Here is a 17,962-nt window from a genome sequence, read left to right as displayed (position 1 = left end):
GCTGCCGGGGACCGGCTGCGAGCGGCGGAGCCGAGCCCCGAGGATCGGCAGGGCACGGGCAGCTGCCTACGGGCTGAGCTCCACCGCCAGCACCAGCTCCACCAGTGACACCAGCACCAGCACCGCCGGCACCGGCAGCACCGCTTCCACCAGCTCCACCAGCAGCAACAGCACTGGCTGCACTGGCAGCACCAGCACCGCCAGAGCCACTGGCACAGCACCAGCAGCACCAGCAGGTACGGTGTGTGCAGGGACTGTGCCAGCGCCCCAGGTCTAGTGGACCTGTGCGCTGACGTCATGAACGGCTGAGTGACATCATAAGGCTCTGGGGGCTGGGCGGGGCAGAGGCGCCCGCACGCTCAGAGCCTCTCTGCACACACACAGCCCACGGGGCCAAGGGGAAGCGACTGGTGTGCCCAGCCCCCCTGCGCATGGATTTGGGCACACGCTGCACCCCTGGGTGTGATGCTGGGTCTCCCCGCGCCCCTCAACGTGCCTTTCTGTGCGCCCAAAACCCCTGGGTGTGTGGGGGTGCCCTTTGGTACACCGTAGAGCCTTCTGTCTGTCTGCCAGAGGGCTACCCCAGGCCACCAGGGTACATTTTGGGCTGCTCCGAGACCCTTGCTCGGCTTTTTGGGCTTCCCCTGCACGTCTCACTTAGCCTTTAGCTGCTCCTGCCGCCCGCGGCTGTGCTTTTCAGGGTGCCCCAGCCCCCCAGGTGTGAATTTCAGTGATCTCCACGGCAATTGCACTGCCATTCAGGACGATAAAGCCCCTAAGGACGCCTTTCTGAGCAGCCCAAGGCCCCGCGGTGTGCCTTTCGGGCTCCCCCAACTCCTTGCTGTGCCTTTGGCTGCATCTCCAGGCCCCGCCGTGTGCTTTCTCCTGCACCCCATCTCCCTTGCTGCACTTTCTCCTGCACCCCGTCTCCTTTGCTGTGCCTTTCACGACTCCTCCGTGTACCTGTCGGGGCAACCCGGTCACCATGACGTGCCGTTTGGGACAGCCCGGACCGCTCGGGCTTCCTTCTGGAGCACCCACAACCCCCTGGCTGCTGCCCTGGAGCCACCTCTGCTGAAGGCTGCCGGAGGCTGCAGTTCCCTGCTGTCGCTCTTCCTTCGTTTCCGCTGCGTCCCGTTGGGCTTGGGGGCAGACGGCCTCGAACGGTGTCGATGCTCCTGCTGGGTCTCCAGGGGCTCGCAGCTGCTTTGGTCATGATTCAAGGATTACACACAGCGGGTACCGTAATAAATCCTGTCTGGCAGACATCTTGGACTACAACAGACTGTCCTTGTTTCTAACCACGAACAGAGCATTGGTTAATGAAGACCTTCGGTCTGGGACTTTACAGGGGCGTGCTAGCAGCATTGGCAATAGAGATTGTATTTCGTATTTGATCATTTATTCCCTTTGAGACTTACTTTCCCAGCATAATCATTAGTCTCTCCTACTGCTATTCGCCAATTAGAATTCTTGCTCTTCAAGGCAAGGTGGGAAGAGCAAGGGGGTCGCTAAGCAGTAGCCCCAAATCCTCAATCTGGTGATGGCCGCAGCAGTGCCGCTCGCCAGCGCTCCCTGAAGTCTCCCGTGGGGCACTGGAGCTGGCCTGTCTACCCTCTGCGCTGCAGCAGGCCCGCACTAAGGCAGGAGGAGACGTGCTTGAAGGCCAGGCCCTGCCCCCTGCTGAAGCCCGGCCCTGCCAAGCTGCCCAGGAAAGCCCCGGGGGCAGGAGCCATCCTGGAGGCAGCAGGCTGGGGTCTCCCCCGGCGGGGCCGGCGCCAAGGGCCAGAGGGCAGCAGCCCGGCCCTGCCAAGAAGGGAGCCGAGAGCTGCCCACGAGGGACAAAGCCCAGGGGAACGCCAATCTCCTCAAGCCCTCCGCAGGCCCCTGGCACCCTCCCGGCGCCGCCCGGCCTGGCGGGTCGACTCCGGGGCGGGCCGGGGCCACAGAGCCCCGGCTGCGGGGCCGCCAGCCCCCGCCGCTGCCCGCCGGCAGGCAGGGAGGGCAGCCGAGGGAAGGCGCGTGCGCGCCCCGCCTCCCGCTGCCGCGGCCGCTGCCGGGAGAGGCGGCCGCGATGGCGGTGCTGGCGTCCAACCCCAACAACCCCGTGGTCTTCTTCGATGTCGCCATCGGCGGGCAGGTGGGCGAGGGCGCCGCCGCCCCGGCCCCGGCCCCGGCCCCGGCCCCGGCCCCGGCCCCGGCCCCGGCCCCTGGGGCTCTCGGGAGCCGCGCGGCGGGGCCGGGGGCCGCGGGTGCAGCGGGAGGGGCCGGCGGGGGTGCGGTGGGGTGTTGCGGGGGTGCAGCGGGAGGGCGGGGGGGGCTTGTTGGGGAGGGGAGGGGAGCGGCCAGGGGTGCAGGGCGGGGTCTTTTTGTTGGTGGTGCGGGAGGGGGTTGGCCGGGGTGCGGGGGGGGCTGTTGGGTCTCGTGGGGAGTGTAGGAGCGCAAGGGTGGGGGTGCGCTGGGAGGGGGCGGTCGCAGGGTCCGTCGTGGGGCTGTGAGGGGCGCAAGTGGTTGGAGGGGCGCGTCGGGGTTCAGCGGGGGCTGTGGGGTTGCAGGGGCGCGTGGGCAGGGGCTTGGGGCAGTGCTGCGGGGGAGGGGTGTGGAGGTGCAGGGCTGCATCGGGAGGGGGCTTGCAGGGCTGGGGTTGCAGCAGGAGGCTGACTTGGCGGGAGTTGCCTGGGTGCAGCGGTGGGGAGGCCGGTGGGTGCGAGTGGGGCCCAGAAGGCTCATGTGGCCGCCGTCTTGCCCAGGAGGTCGGCCGCATGAAGATGGAGCTGTTCGCCGACGTTGTCCCCAAAACGGCGGAGAACTTCAGGTGAGGAGCGGCCGGCGTTCCTGCGGCTCAGCCTGGAGCCGGCCTGCGAAGGGTTTTCGGTGCAGGAACGTCTCTGGTGGCAGAGCGACTGCCTGCCCCCGCGAACTGCTGCACCTGCTTTGCTCCTCTCTGCGTTGCCAGAGAGATGTGACGGTGCAGCATGCTGATCCCCGGGGGAGCCCGTCTGGCTGGAAGGTGAAGGCCTCCGGTCCCTCTCTGCTCCCTCGGTGGAGCTTCCGATAGGCCCGGTGCATCTATGAAGGGGGCTGCCTTAAGGTCACGGTAGGGCTCTCCTCGCCGCCCGGTTATTTTGCCACGGGCCGACGGATGTGCCTCACGCTCTGCTCTCTTTTTTGTTTTCCAGGCAGTTTTGTACGGGGGAATTCAGGTGAGTGGGTTCTAGTGGGTCTTTTTAAGTAGGCTACTGCGAGAAAGAGGGCTGGGCAAGTAGGAAGAAGGGTCACTTGGGATTTTCTCTCACTGTCCCAGTACAAAAGGAAAGAGGGAGAGAAACCTGCTGGGATGAAGTTGTGCCGGGCTCGTCGGTGAGTCGCGGAGGTGGCAGACTTTGCCATTTGGGCATGACTGTGTTCGTGCTCAGGTCGCTCTAGAACGGCCTGTCTGCAACTTGCAGCCGCCCGTGCTGCAGCTTGCCGCGGGATCCCGTCAAGGTGATGGTGTGGAGGTTGTAGGGAACGACGTCAGTTCATGTGCAGGGCCCACCGGAGGTTTCCCTGTGCCTCCGAGAGCACCAGCTGAGAGCCAGGCTGCAGCGCTTGGTTGTGTATCAAGGCAGCTGCTGAGGTACAGGGCAGCCCTTTGGGGCTCCGGATCCCTGGGAGGGTTTTGCGTGGGCTGTCCAGTGAGTCGCAGTGATGTTCCTGTTTATTTCCTTGCAGGAAAGATGGTGTCCCTGTGGGTTATAAAGGAAGCACTTTCCACAGGTAATTCCCCTGCTTTTGTTCAGGCACCTAAATAGCAGCCTGAGCCAGCTGGGGTTTTGAGACGCGCCTTCAAGGCGTTACTGGTCTGGGAGGCCTTTGTGGGTGGCAGCTAATTGTCCTTCTGTAGCTGTGGGGGATTTGGGGGCGCTGTCAGACGTGTACGCTGGGGTCACTGGGAGGGATCCCCCGTTCCTGGTGGGCCAGGTCAGAGATCATTTTCTGGCATCTGTCACCTAATCGCTGTCCCTGGTCGAAGAGCAGTGGCTCCCAAATCACCTGATAGCAACCAGTAGTTAATATTTGTGGTAGACTTGAGACTGTAGCGTTCGTAGGCCCTGATAACTTCCGTGGTGCTGCTGCGAGGCCAAACTCCTTTTTACCACGTAGTATTCTTCTTGAGGCATTTGTCTGCTGAGAACTAAGTATTCTTTTCCTTGTTTAGGGTAATAAAGGATTTCATGATCCAAGGAGGTGACTTTGTAAACGTATGTACCTCTGTATTCCTTTGGGGCTTCTCCTGCGTGGTGTAATAGGCACTGTTTCCAAGGGTGCGTGCTGATTTGGGGGATCTGTTGGCTCTCTTTTGAGGTACCCAGTAGTCACTGGAGGTTTCCTTGTAGCTTTGCTGCCATCTCACTGCAGCAGGCTGTAATGTACTTGGAAAGGAATCGTGAGTCTTGTGTGCACATACCCTCTCCTCCCCCAAAGAGTTCCTCTCTAAAAAGCCCCGTGGCAGTACAGCTCGAGGCTTTTCAAATTGGCAAAGATTTTTTTTTTTTTACCCTGTTGTCCTTCCCCGCCTTCTCCTGTCCCCCCGAACAAGAAACCCTGCGAGTTTGCTTTGCGGAGAGAGACCTTAAGTAGAGAACCGAGAAGCATGTGGTGCAAGAGATCGTTTCTGTGCAATTTTGTCAGTGAATTGTGCCAAAAGAGGACAGAGTTTGTGCCGGCAGTGGTGGTCGTGCTCTGAGTTGGGGAGAAGCAGAGTGTGTGGGGAAGGCTGGAGGACCGCGGGGTCTCTTGGCTGTCCTAGGACCCAGTAAAATGATTTCATTTCTGGAAGTGTTTCAAAACGTGAGGGGGCGTGATGAAGCTTTTTTAATCCAAACTTCCTAAAACTTGGTTGTCTGAAAGTCACTGAGGGGAGTGACCGCACGGCGGGCGGCTCAGCCGCAGCAGACTTTAGGTGGTCGCTAATTGCGATGCTGCTGCGATGCCCCCGCGGGCTTTATTCCTCCCCCTGGAGCTGCTCAAGCATTAGGGCTTGCACCAGACATTGAATGTGTTGGCTCCTGGTGCGTATGGAGGGCAGGGGAGCATCCATTTGGGGCAGAGTTGAGCCCTGTCCTTTTGCGTGGGGCTTTTAAATTTGTGTTTTAATAAACTGAACCGTTGGGTAGCGCTGGCTCAGAACAAGCGCTGAGGCTGACGGGGCACCTCTGTCACCCAGGGAGACGGCACCGGAGTAGCCAGTATATACAGGGGTCCTTTTGCCGACGAAAACTTCAAGCTGAAACACTCTGCTCCTGGGCTGCTCTCTATGGTGAGTAGAAAACACTGCCGTTGTAAGACGGAAAAGCTTTAGGTACTTTCTCTGTGCCCTTTTCCTGGGTGTATCGGGTATTTGCCAGGCAACAGACATCTCCACCGCTGGACCCAAGGGCTGAAAGACCGGCTGTGTAAGTGCTCGTCAGAAGGCTGCTCGTGGGTTAATGCGTGGAGGAACAGCGAAGTCCCGATGATGATCCTGCAGCATCCTTTCTTTTCCCCCGTTGGAGGGCTGGGGCAGGCTTTGCTCGATGAACTTTGAGAAGAGCTTGGTGGCTCTTGCGGTTTGTGTAGGGTGGCAAGCGGTGGGGTTTTCTTCCTCCCCGATGCTGTTACCGAGCACTGACCTCAGCAAGGGGGAGGCAAAGAGGTGGGGCGTTCCGAAGCCGTAGCAGCGTTCCCAGGGTGCCTTTGCTAACATAGGCTTCCTGTTCCACGCTGTAGGAAAAACTGCAAGCGTTGCCCGTTGCCTGGTAGGAACAGTACCCTGACTTTGGCCACAGACAGCAAGCGGAGCCGGTGCTGCAGCGTTCCTGTCCGCAGCTGCTTCTCGCCCAGCTCTTTCAGCTGCCCTGCCCTTAAAGCACTTGCTTAGAGCATTCGCCATGTGCATTAGTTACTCCTCCCGTTCCAAGCACGGCCCAGAAAGAGGTGTCACGACACAGCTAAGCGAGCAGTGTGCCGTGGCGTGGGACGAGGGATCCCGCGCTGGTCTCGGCAGCTTTGTGTGAAAGCGGCGTGGCTCCGGAGTCGCTCTGCCGGGCCAAGCCGTGGTCCCTCCCAGCTGGGTCCTTCCGCAGCTGGCTAGCGATAAGTAAAAATGCCACGGGACTGTGTCCCGTGCAGCCCTGCAGCTGCAAAACGTGCCCAGTTCACTTGCCGGCCCAGAAACGGGCTTTAGTATCTCCTGGGTGTCCAAAGAGCTTTGAAAAACCGGAATGGACTTAAGCGTGGCAGAGCCGTGTTCTTAGCAGAGCGCGCACGCTCCGGGTGCTGCGCTCAGGTGTGAATTCAATTTGCCGTCCGCATCGCGCTGTTCCGTGAGCCCTGTGCCGCTGGGATCGTTGCCTTTCTCATCCTGGTCGTCAGAACAGACACGTTTGGGTTGGTTTGTCCTGAGGAAACCTTCCAACTAGCAGAAAGCTGCTTTTTTTTTTCTGCCCTGGTTTCTGTCTCTTCAGTTTTCCCCGGGACAATACTGCAGCCAGGAAGGACTCGCCACCAAAAAGTTTGGCCTTTTTTCAGGAGCGTGCCCTAGAGCCCAGATTTCAGCGCGATCTTGTGCTGAACGTGCCTGCGTAGAAGTACGGTGGGAAGTTGGTGAGAGCGGCATGACCAGACTGGGTGGCGTGCCGCGTCCCAGCCCGGGGTGCTCTCCTGCGGATGCGTATCTGCTGCCCGTGGTTTGTGTAGCCACAAGCTAAAAAGAAGCTAGGCTGGGTCTAGAGCAACAGCTTTTTCCTACGTGAGGCGCGTCTGCCTTCGGTTTTGGCAAGTCTTTGATTGTACACTGTTGGTATTTTGCCATTCTCCCCCCAGGCAAACAGTGGTCCCAGTACCAACGGCTGTCAGTTTTTTGTTACGTGCTCCAAATGTGACTGGTTGGATGGGAAACCCGTCGTGTTCGGTGAGTACCGGCAGCGGCAGCCTGGCGTCCCGGCTGAGGGACACTGCCTGTGGCGCAGCTGCTCGAAGAAACAGCCGGGGACTGCTTGTTCTTCGCCCCTCGCTTGTGGAGCACGTTTTAAGAGGGATCGTTTCCTTTGCCCGTTTAGAGCTCGGAAGCCAGCCCTGACGTGGCCAGTAGCTTTACACTGCACCAGACTTTCCAGCGGGAACAAAAGTGCATGTACCTGTGATGAGTGGCGGGGAGCAAAGGTAAATCCGGCCGTATTGAGATGGAAGAATTTTCTCATTCTAGGTAAAATCGTCGATGGGCTGTTGGTCATGAGAAAAATGGAAGTAAGTTGAATTTGCCCATTTCTCCGCGAACGTCCCCTTGGGCAAGTGGTACAGAGGATTGACAAGGGTGGTTCTGTTCTCTGCCGCTGTCTGTTTACAGGGTACCAGGGAACAGCAGCGTTGATAACTGGTATTACCGGTTGTCGTTGTTATAAAATGGCAGGAAAGGCGTTGAGGCAAATGCTGTCCTATAGATTGACTTTAGAAATGCTGTGCTGTCGTGGTTGCTGGTTGGTCTTTGAGCGGGGATTGTGTTCCTGTGGCTTTATTTGCGACGCTTTGCATTTGTTGGGGAAGCTGAATTGAAAAGCTGTTCCGTCAGCAACCCAGACGAGGGTGTGAAGCAGATCACTTCTGTGCCGTTGCCCGGGATTATTCCGTGGATGCTGAATGATCAGTTCTGCTGATCCGTGATCAGCGTGTTTGATAAGAAAAATGAAAGTCATCTCCTGAAGGGCTTCCAGCGTCGTGACTGGGTGTCTGAGTAGATGAGGAGATGTAACAAACAGCGGTGAGTTCGAGACGGGCGAAACTTAACTCCCTGGCCCGCGCCTGGCTAATGTGCGCAAGGGCCTCCACCCTCGGTCTGGGAAGCGGGGCGAGCACAGAGCTGACCCCCGTCCGGTGTTGAGAAAAGGTCCCGTGCAAGGAAGGGTACGGCGCAGTGTGATGCACGTGTTGCTGACCCTCTTTGCCAGGAGCACCGATGGCAGGGTTGCGGTGTGCCTGCCTTGTGCGTCACTGCAGCGAGGGGCGAGTTGAGGGAAATAAGTAAGAGACTCAGAAAGGAGCAGCTGAGTCCAGCAGAAGGAGAGGTTCAGAATGAGGGTTGCTGTGGGACTGTCTGGTGTTTGGATTCCGCAAAGGCCGTACAAAGGCAAGTTTGCTTCGCGTGTTGCAGCTGTAATTAGTAACTTTCAAGCTTTAGGCCAGAGCAGCCTCAAGCGACGTGATGCCTGCTGTATCTCAGGAGGAGCTCTCTGGCTTTAGCTCTGTGCCTTCCCTCCCCTTGGAGGGATCGGGGTCTGGTCTGTATCCCAAACCTCTGCCCGCAGAGAGAGTGCAGCAGCTTATGGCTGGATCCGTTGCCCAAATGCGTGATGGTGCTTCTGTGTGACTCGGAGCTGTGTCTGGATTTCCCGGTTCCTGATGCTGTAGGCATCTCTCTCTCAGCCGGTCTTGGAGTACCTGTCACTCGCGGGATTTGCCGAGCTTTTATGAGGTTTAACGCTATACGTTTGTCTGTCCTCAGAATGTGCCGACGGGTCCAAACAACAAACCCAAGCTGCCAGTTGTGATCTCCCAGTGCGGGGAAATGTAGAGCAGTGAAACAGAAATGGGGTAAGTGTGTCTTCGCAGGCCGCCAGTGCAATCAGCCTCTGGGCTGCTCTGCTCCTTTCCTTTTCTCTTGACTTAGTTTCGCAGTCCTTTGAGCCTGTAGAGAGCTGACTCAGCTCAGTGAAGCGCCAGCAAATCCCCACCGTTTTTGGCCTTCCATTCGATGATTTCCAGAGAGGTCTGGAATTGCCCACGAAGACACTTTGTCCCCGCTTCCATAACAGAGTCTTTCAGATCTGTGGCACTCCAGACTCTGGGGAGCTCCTCCTGCTTGATGAAGTGACAACAGGGGATGTAATTGTTCTTTCGTTTCCCTGGTACTTCTGGTGGCGTCGATAGGCTTTTGAAGAGAGGGACGACCTTGTTCCCAGGCTTTCTTGCAGATGGGCAGACCCGTGCTGATGGGTGGGGTCCCCTTTAGGGCTGTCCTCAGGCCCAGGCTTGTTCATCATTTCTGCTTGGAGCACATGATCTCTGGCCAAGATCCAGCTTGAGACCGGCAGCTTTTCCCTTCTAGGGACGAGGCCGGTGCCACCTCGCTGACTTCCCAGCCAGGTTTTAGGAACTGCCTTTCTGCAGCCTGCTGCCTCTCAGCTGCTGGAGACAAGGAGGGCATCTGCCTTGCCCAGCTTCAGCCAGCTGAGTCAGTTACTTGTCCAGACCCTTTAAAATCAGCCGGGAGAAAGAGGCGCTGGTGGGTTTGGGTTCGGAGGCGGGTGCAGAGGCCCGGCATGGAGACCCAGGAGGACGCCCGCGTTCTCTGGCTCAGGGTGAGCTGATGCGTGCAGCAAGTAGCGCTCCCGTGAAAACCGCTGAGGCGGCACCCAGTGTCACTGCACGGTCTTGCTGTTGTAGGATGAGTCGGGAATGGCCGTCCAGCGTTTCGGACCTGTTTCTTCTGCGTTTCAGCGTTCCTTTGCCGGTGCTTAGGCCTGTGCTGGCTCCATGCCGTTCCATCTCCAGCCGGTTCCCCCACTGCCCCAGTCCTCTCTGCAGGCCAGATCCGCGCTCTTGACGTTCTCCTGAAATTACTTCATCATTGGCATCTTACCTTTTTTGGGTTTTCTCTCATTTTGAAATGTAAATAAAGAATTTTGTTAAATATGCGTGCAGAGCGCATCAGTTGACGTGCTCGGGAAGAGATTCTTCTTCAGGTGAGGAGGACTGCAGAGTCTTCAGCAACGTGTGTTGTCCCTAGCTGGTTCAGCAGGGAGCTTCTACTGGGCGTGGTGGTGCGGGGCCCTGCTGCTGGGCGATTGCGAAATGGGCAAGAAGGGGTGAAGGGAGCATGGCAGAGCACGGCAGTGCCGTCCTACAGCAGCTCCTTTACTGGGCAGGTAAGTCGGGCTGCCTGGCAGAGAGGTTCTTGGCGTCTTGGGAACAGCCAGAGCCTTTCTACACGCAGCCTTGCTGAAGCAGAAGGAATTGGCGCGGCGCAGGCTTCATCCCCGTGAGTTTGCTGGGCTCTGGGGCGAGTCGTGTTGTAAACAAGCGTTTGTAAAACCTCCCCTGGCGCGTGGCGGCACGAGGCCGTCGGGCTGTCGTGTGGCACGGGCGTTAGAGGAATTTACCTGGGTGCGACGTGGGTGTTAGGGCAGGGCTTTGGGCTGGGAAGCCAAGAATGCTTATGCTCTAGGAGCAGAAATTGGGCCTCCTTATCCTGCACGGTTACCGAGGGCGCAGCTGAGGCTGCCGGTCGGTGGAAAAACTGACTTTCTCCTTCCAGAATTGGGTTGCAAGCTGACCTACCTGCTGGGGGACACGCAAGCGCCCCTCGGGGGGGCTGGGCTACGGCGTGAGTTTCCTCATCCGGCAGATGAAAACGTAAGGGAGCTGGGACAAAGCCTGTTCTGTCACCTGCAGGCGCTTCATACCGCCCGGGGACGTCCCGCCGCTCCTCGGGCAGCAGGAGTGTGTTGTGTGGGGCTGTCTTGGGGAGGTGCGGGCCGCGCCCTTTGCTTGGGCGTTACCCAGCGCGAGGTGGCAAGCGCTGATGTGCTGGAGGACAGATCCTGCAGGCGGGCTTTGGTGTGCTCTGTTGTCTCGGGGCTGTTTGAAGTCCTTGAAGCAGGCTCCGGCTGTCGGGATTTCCAGGTCTCCATTCCTGGGGCTGCACAGCTCCTGAAGTCACTCGTGCTCACTTCTGTCCAGCCCGAGGCATCTCGCCTGCTTGTACCTGCAGAATCCCAGGTGATGAAAGAAACACAAAGCACACCGCCCCTTTCCTCTGCAGCCCCGAGAACGCTTTCCAGAGGGGTCTCTCCTGTGGGAGGAGGGTTAAAGATTCCCAAGAGCGAGGAGCAAACTGGAAGCTGGTGACAGCTGTGAAATAGAGGTGACCAAAAAGAGAGAGGCTGGGCTGCCGGTGCTGCTCGGGAAATGTGTCCAGATGGCCCTTCCCTGGGGGGCTGCTGAGGCAGGAGCTTGGCTGCAGGCGGCTCGGGGGAGCTCTGCCTGCCAGCTGCAGTGCTGAGGTTTGCACTGCTGAGGCGGGTACCCAAATTCACTGTACTTTTTCCTGAGGGAAAGCAGCGTATTGCTGGCTCCAGGCTTGATCTGGGGAGTAAAGAGTGAATTTAGCATAGCTTAGTAGTGAGCAGCAATTAGCTAGCTAGACCCAGCACAGGATAAGGGAGCAGAAGCAGCCTTGAAATGTTTGAGACAGTAGGAAGAGCTTGGATGAGAAAGTACACGATGAAGAAGACTCTGAGCCTTCCTCCGAAAGTCCCCAAAGGACGACCACCAGATGACAGCACGCGCGCGCCAAGAGGAGGAAACGTGTTATAATACTTTCTGAGAAACAATTATAATATCCCCAGCTATTCTCGGAACTCATTGCAGACGCTCATGAATATGCATGTTTTGAGGTAATACATAGAGTTGTAGAATGTGACCCGTGTGCCAGCTAGGAGGAGCGACCCCCCTTGCACCCAGCGCCGTGCTAAACAGACCTGCTTTGGAACTCTCTGCGAGTTAGAGAGTTTGCCTCCACGCTTCAGGGGCAGCAGCTCTTTCTCAGCCTGATGCATGTGTTTCTGTCACTGCGATCAGCTAGTCTCGCTTCCCGCGTAGCAGGGGTCACAGAGCTTCCCCAAATGAACATCCTCGCAGGCTTCATCACCGAGATTTGAAGGTGTCTCCACAATTTCCTCCCCTAGGGTCCCTTGCATGGTGGATTCCCTATTTGCCATTGTATTTTAAGGCTTGTTTTTCTCTGGACTTCCTGAGCATCGTCCAGTTTTGATATCCTTCTGGTTTCAAGGTCACGGTCCCGATGCAGATCCCTTGCGGGACTGTATGACTGTTGGAAAGCTCTTTCCTTCGTTAGCCGACTTGGAGATCTCCTGGAACCGTAAGTGACCAAGATAGCTTGACAAGGCCTATGGCCATACCCCCCCATCGGTTCTTGCGATGGGCTGACCTTGGCCCCAGTCCCCCCCTGGCCGTGGTGTAACGTGGGAAGCTGGGTCCCTGGCTTCCAGTTTTCACGCTAGGATGGGGGAATGGGCAGTCCTTTGGGGGTGATGTTGCAAGGGCTGATGCCGAGGGGATACGCCTTGGTCGGAAAGGTGGTGGAGTGATGGGTCAGCTCCCAGATACCTTCTTGGTGGTTGCCGGTGAGTGAGGTTTGTCTCCTCTTCTGAGGGAGGAGTGACGTAGGCAAGGGCAGGGCTAGGAATCTGTGACCGGCAAGCCCATTTTTCAAGTGCCCGAGGAAAGTGACTTGGTGGACAAGAAGGCTGGGTTTCCCCCGGACCTTGCGCCTGGGGAATTCAGCAGAGCTCTTGGATCTCTCTGAGCCCACGTAAGGTGAAGACGTAGGGGATGGAGGCAAAGAGGAGGTGAAATGAAAGGTGATCCTTAGAGAAGGGCTCAGGGGAAGGGAGGGCAGCTGCCCCCCAGTCTCTCCCCCTCCCTCTGGCAGAGAAGCTCCCCTGGGCAGGAAGGATGGGATGCTGAGGAAAAGGCTCATTAAAGACAAGGCTGCGAAGAGCCCTCTGGCCCGGGGCTGCAGCCTGGCTCCGAAACGGCTCCAGCAGGAGGCATTTCTTTCTGGGAGGAACTGCCCGGGCAGGTGAAAGCAAAGGAGCTCCTGGGGGCGCAGCGCAAGCGCAGGCAGAGGGAGCCGAGCCTGGGCCCTGCATCTGCAGCGTGGAGGGGCCGAGGGGCACCTCAGCCAGGTCCCAAACTGCCGTGGGCAAAGCGCAGACCCTTTGCCCTCCTCCCCGCGAGGGCTGGCACGGGGCTCGGGACCTCTGCGCGCTGCCCGCCCCCTGGGGCGGGGGGTTAGACCCGGTCCCCCACCCGGCTTCAAGCGCCAAGCGGGGCGCTTGGGCCCGTCCGCTCCCCGCCAGCGCAGCCCCCCCCCCGCCGCCGTTCTCCGGGGGCTGATGGCGATGCTTTAACTGCACTCAGGACGTGTCTGAGGCAGCTCCGCCACGTCCCCCCCCCCGGCCTCCCCGCCCCGCCCCGCCGCGGGGATTAACGCTGCCGGGCTCCCGCCTGCTGACTCCCGCTTCTCTCCCGGCAGCCGGGAGCGCCGGGGCTGCACCCAGCCCTGGGAGCGGGGCCGCAGGCGGGGGCCGCCCGCGCGGCCGCTCTGCCCCGTGGCTCCAGGGCTGTGGTTGGGATTGCCCCCGGCTGGGGAAGGGGCCTTGAGGCCCCTCCGTCACTCCTAGCGAGCGTTCAGGATCTCCCCTCTTTGCTCCTCTGGATGTCCAGGTCCCCTCCTTGCTGCTGCGCCTATTCCATTTCCCTCGCCCCCTCCATCTCCCTTCTGGCCCCTGGACCCGTCATCCTTGCGCTCGGAGCCCCTCCTTTTGCCCCCCATCTTCCTTCTCCGCACGTTCTCGTCCCCTCCCTCAGTGCTCGGGTACCTCCCGCTCCCCTCCGCAGGCTTGCACGAAGCAAAGTGGAAGGGGGAAGAGCAGGAGCAAAGGGGAACGACCAGGTCCGAGTACAGATCGAGGGGAGCGCAGAAAAGTGGGCACGTGCCGGAAGGCAACTTCTCCCAGTTTCGTTTCCAAACCTTGTAATTTTGGACTGGACAAGGAACTGGGGTTCAGGGGGAGATCCGGTGGCTTCACCCCCTTCCACCCCTCTTCCATTTTACGGAGTTTATCTACAAATGCCAGCCTCCGGGGGGATCTGGGGTGACGCACGCACACCCTGACGCTTGGGCGAGTTGCAAAAAAGCTGTCGAATCCTGTGGTTGAACTATATGACAGAAATCGCCAGGTCAGCCGATTTGGCGATTGCCCCAAGAGCCCAAAAGCCAAGATTTCACAAACCTCTTTCCCCGTGCAGCTGCGCCATCAGGGTGATTAGAAAAGGGAATCACTGTAGAATCTTCTGTCAGGTTAACATCCATCCCCTGTAATTCCTCCAAGCGGTCAGATGTAAAAGGAAAGAACTTCTGGTAAAGCACATGTAATTGAAATTTCAGTTTTGGAAAACTTTTGCTCTCCTAAGATAAAAGCAACAAGCAGTCAAACGACCGACCTGTTTTAACCCAGCTTTCAAATATTTCCCCGCTCTGACTACTAGGTAACAGGCATTGCACTTGGTAATCCAAACAATTCTGTACTGTCCAAATGTAGGCTGGTAGTAGAGGACTCTTCCTTGAACAATTCACAGACAGTAATGCTCTCCAAAACACGCCACTGTTAAAAACACTCCTATATTTACAAACGAGTGCTGATGCTCTGGCTCTCCTGCAGCTGGAGGCTGTGGTCTCTCCGGGCAAAGCTACGTTCAAGTACCCAATCTCAGAAGCTTGCGAGGGGGACAAGCCTGAGGATGAGTCTTGGCTTGCGGCTTCTCCTTCAGGCTTCACGTCTCGCGTGGCCTGCAGGGTGCTGAGAGAGCCTGGTGGTTCTCGTGATGGGGAGCTGAAAACAAAACAAAGTTCCTCTCCTGAGTCATTCTGCAAACTCCATCTGAGCCTCCGCCACCCGCACGGCCCCAACGCTCCTCCCAGCCTCTCTGTGAGGCAGCGCAGGGCGACAGTCGGTGCCTTTCGCTTGGACCAAGTCTGGGATACTCCTCCTCCTCCAGCCAAGGAGCTGGCGGCCCTCATCTACCCCAGAGCCTCCTCAGACTGTCCGTCACCCTCCATGGCACCCGCAGGCCGTCACCGAGTCCACTGGGCTGGGTCTCCAGCAGGCAGGGAGCGGAGCTGCAGAGCCCCTCTGCCTTCCCTTGCCCATCTGGCACGGATCGTGGGGATCCCGGCTACACCAGCAGAGAAACAGCTCGAGCTCCCTCCTGCCCCATAGCCTGGGACGTGAGTCACGCAGTCCTGGGCAGCAGCGGTCCTCTACGGCTCATCACCTCTTGTGTGAAGACACGCTTCCAAAAAGCCTGGGCACCAAGCTGATCTCTAAATCCCACCGTGGGCCCCGACAGAGTTTGAAAATGTCACTCCTCCGTCCCATTAGCTTCAGTCTTTAAACACAGTCTTTAGAAACGGAGTCAGCCGCCAGCACGGCATCTCCCCGGCTGAGGAGGACCCGTCTGTGCGGCAGCTCACCTCGCTCCAGTCGGTCTTGGCTGGCAGCTCCGTCTGGGTCTTGGCCAGCGACGTCTCCGTCCCCCAAATGCTGGAGCTGCTGCTGCAGCTCCTCCACCTGCTGCTCCAGGGGCTTCCTAAAAGCACGTTGGGCTGACAGTGAGACACTGACGTGGAGGCCTGCCTCCGTGAATTTAAGGCTGGCTGGGATCTAAACCCAACACCACGCTGCTCTGCACCTGCCCTGGGCAACAGCGAGGGCAGAAAGAAATCAGGACGTCCTGGCTGTCCCCACCTCCCAGTGGCACGTGAAAGGTGCGTGCTGTGTCCGGGATCCTCAATGCCAGCGGCACAAGAAAGGGCCCTGCCGGCAGCTGGAGGGTAAACCAAATCACTGGGCTGGCAGGAGGGGCCACTCACCTTCTGAGGCAGCTGAAGCCTCCAAAGCTCTTTCAAATCTGACACAGAGGGGATGTGGGGAGCTCTGCCAGGGACACTGGCAGGTCCAAAGGACACAAAGGAGGTAAAACCCGTGCTGCCCTGACTCCTTGAGCCCGCCTAGGGCCAGCCGTGGAGCTGCAGCAGGGAGCTGCAGGCTGGCCCAGCAGCATTTGCTGGCACACGCCTCCCCTCCGCACCCAGCACAGCCCTTCCCCAGCTCTGGGTACCTGTTCAGCCGCTCCTCGTGAAGTTCTTGCTGCGCACAAGCTTCATTTGCTCGGATCCCCTTCAGTTCGCCCTCCAGAAGTTTCTTGTCTGAAACATGGGCCTCTGCCACCAGGAGTTGGTGTTCTGAATCCTTTAGCTTTTGCTGCAGCTTTGAAATCTCGGACTGAATTTGGACATGGATTAAAAACCTTCTGAATGTATAGGCCAGGATCTGATACGGATCCCTTTGATCCCTCCCTGTCTGAGTCACAGGAACAAAAGGTTTCCATGCTTCTACTCAAAGCACTTCTGCACGTCTTGGTGTCAAAGCCCATGAGAAGCACCACCTCTCCAATGGCTACCAGACACTTTATCAGGAATTAGCAATAATAATCCTTTTCTGCACCTCATTTGATCCTGCACACTTCAGAACCCAACCCACTGATTAGTGCAAGAACACGGCAGAAGTGATGCCACGGAAAACACAAGCTTTTGCCATTTACCAGGTAGCAAACTGCAGCACATCTCCTCGGCAAGAAGGTGGTCTGGGCTTCCTGGCCTGCCAGCCCTACTGCCAGTATTTTCAGAGACCCCGAGTTTTAGAGACAAGAGTGGAGCCATCAGATTTGGCTTCTATTATCTTGGGTATGCTCCCACAAATAACAGACCTTTTTCTGAAATATTTTAGGAATCTTAAGGGCGTTTAAGTAGGAAGCGGGGTAAAGCCAGTCAGTGCATACGCGTACATACAGATGTCTAAGCGCGTCTCAGGGCTTGCCAAAACCTTTGCAATTCCATCAAAAGGGGGCAGTGCTCACCTCACCCCTTCTTCTACTCTGACGGCCTCGCTTCCTAAGGCATCACTCACCGCTTGTGCTTGGGCGGTCTCCTGCGCCTCTCCCAGCTGCCGACGGAGGAAAAGGTTTTCACTTCTCAGCTTGGCCAGTTCCTCCTGCAGCTCTTCTGCCTCCTCGATGGTGTCTTTCGTCTCCTGGTCTGTCTCAAGGAGTACAGCATGCTGCTCCTTTGCTTGATTCTGGACCTGAAGTAATTCTCTTTGTGTTACGTGTAAAGCCGATGTCTTTTCCGAGAGGGCTTTTCTCAGTTCTTCCACTTCTCTTTCAGCTCTGCTCAGCTGCTGAGACAAGCTCTGGTTGGTTTCTTGCACCAGAGACATGTGCTCACGCACGCTGAGCAATCGGACAATTATTTGACGCACTTCCGCATCAACGATATCTGACGGCTGATGGCTTCCAGGGCTCGGGTGGGAAGGGGATGAACACGACCCTGTCTGTTCAGAGATAAAGAGCACAGATTGGCAGAACTTAGGAAAGCAGCTCAGAAGAGGGGAGAGGGGCAGCATTTCCGAGAACCAGGACTCCCACCAGCTTGACGTCAGCTTAGAAAAGAGTTGTCAACAACTCTGCATCGGACATGACTCGAGGAAAGGTCTGATTTCACGCTGGCGTGTAGCGCCGTCCTACGAGGAGGACGGCAATTTAAAATGTTTGGGTTTACGTACCGCCCCCCCAGAGCTGTTGCTCTCCTCGACGGCTTCTTGGTCTGGTGGCGCCTTACGGAGGGCAGACTCCTTGCCCCAGCGGCCGGTGTCGGGCTCCTGCACCGGCCGCAACGGGGCGCAGTCGATGGTGGCGGCCGCAGGGTGCAGCTGGTCCCGGCCGTGCGGCCGGAGCTCATCGGCACGACGGCTCCCGGAGGGCTCGGGCACCACCCGCGCCGTCCTGCGCCGCAGGAACCGCCAGATGCTCTTCATGGCCCCGTGGGAACGGGCACTGCACAGCCTCGCCTCCCCTCTCCCCGGGCAGCAGGGGCCGGCAGGACTCGACGGGCGCTGCCGGGGACCGGCTGCGAGCGGCGGAGCCGAGCCCCGAGGATCGGCAGGGCACGGGCAGCTGCCTACGGGCTGAGCTCCACCGCCAGCACCAGCTCCACCAGTGACACCAGCACCAGCACCGCCGGCACCGGCAGCACCGCTTCCACCAGCTCCACCAGCAGCAACAGCACTGGCTGCACTGGCAGCACCAGCACCGCCAGAGCCACTGGCACAGCACCAGCAGCACCAGCAGGTACGGTGTGTGCAGGGACTGTGCCAGCGCCCCAGGTCTAGTGGACCTGTGCGCTGACGTCATGAACGGCTGAGTGACATCATAAGGCTCTGGGGGCTGGGCGGGGCAG

General features: G+C 58.5%; 1 protein-coding gene across 2 annotated transcripts; it reads left to right on the top strand.

Annotated features, from left to right (window-relative positions):
• Positions 1 to 2,074: 2,074 nt before the first annotated feature.
• Positions 2,075 to 8,619, top strand: LOC147414021 (peptidyl-prolyl cis-trans isomerase H-like). 2 transcript variants are annotated; one of them, XM_086476113.1, is made up of 9 exons: positions 2,075 to 2,140; positions 2,751 to 2,815; positions 3,180 to 3,203; positions 3,715 to 3,759; positions 4,202 to 4,244; positions 5,210 to 5,302; positions 6,847 to 6,934; positions 7,229 to 7,269; positions 8,522 to 8,619. In XM_086476113.1, the coding sequence occupies exons 1-9, from the start codon at positions 2,075 to 2,077 to the stop codon at positions 8,588 to 8,590; spliced, it is 534 nt and encodes a 177-aa protein (XP_086332239.1). In that variant the 3' UTR covers positions 8,591 to 8,619. The 2 variants fall into 2 exon arrangements, with proteins under 2 accessions (XP_086332239.1, XP_086332240.1); XM_086476114.1 differs by lacking the exons at positions 3,180 to 3,203; positions 3,715 to 3,759.
• Positions 8,620 to 17,962: the final 9,343 nt, after the last annotated feature.

The sequence above is a fragment of the Leptosomus discolor genome, chromosome 20 (assembly GCF_034619465.1).
Source record: "Leptosomus discolor isolate bLepDis1 chromosome 20, bLepDis1.hap2, whole genome shotgun sequence".
Taxonomy (NCBI): Eukaryota; Metazoa; Chordata; class Aves; order Leptosomiformes; family Leptosomidae; genus Leptosomus; species Leptosomus discolor.
Note: the sequence above shows the minus strand (reverse complement) of the source record. Positions and strands in the feature narration are given on the sequence as shown.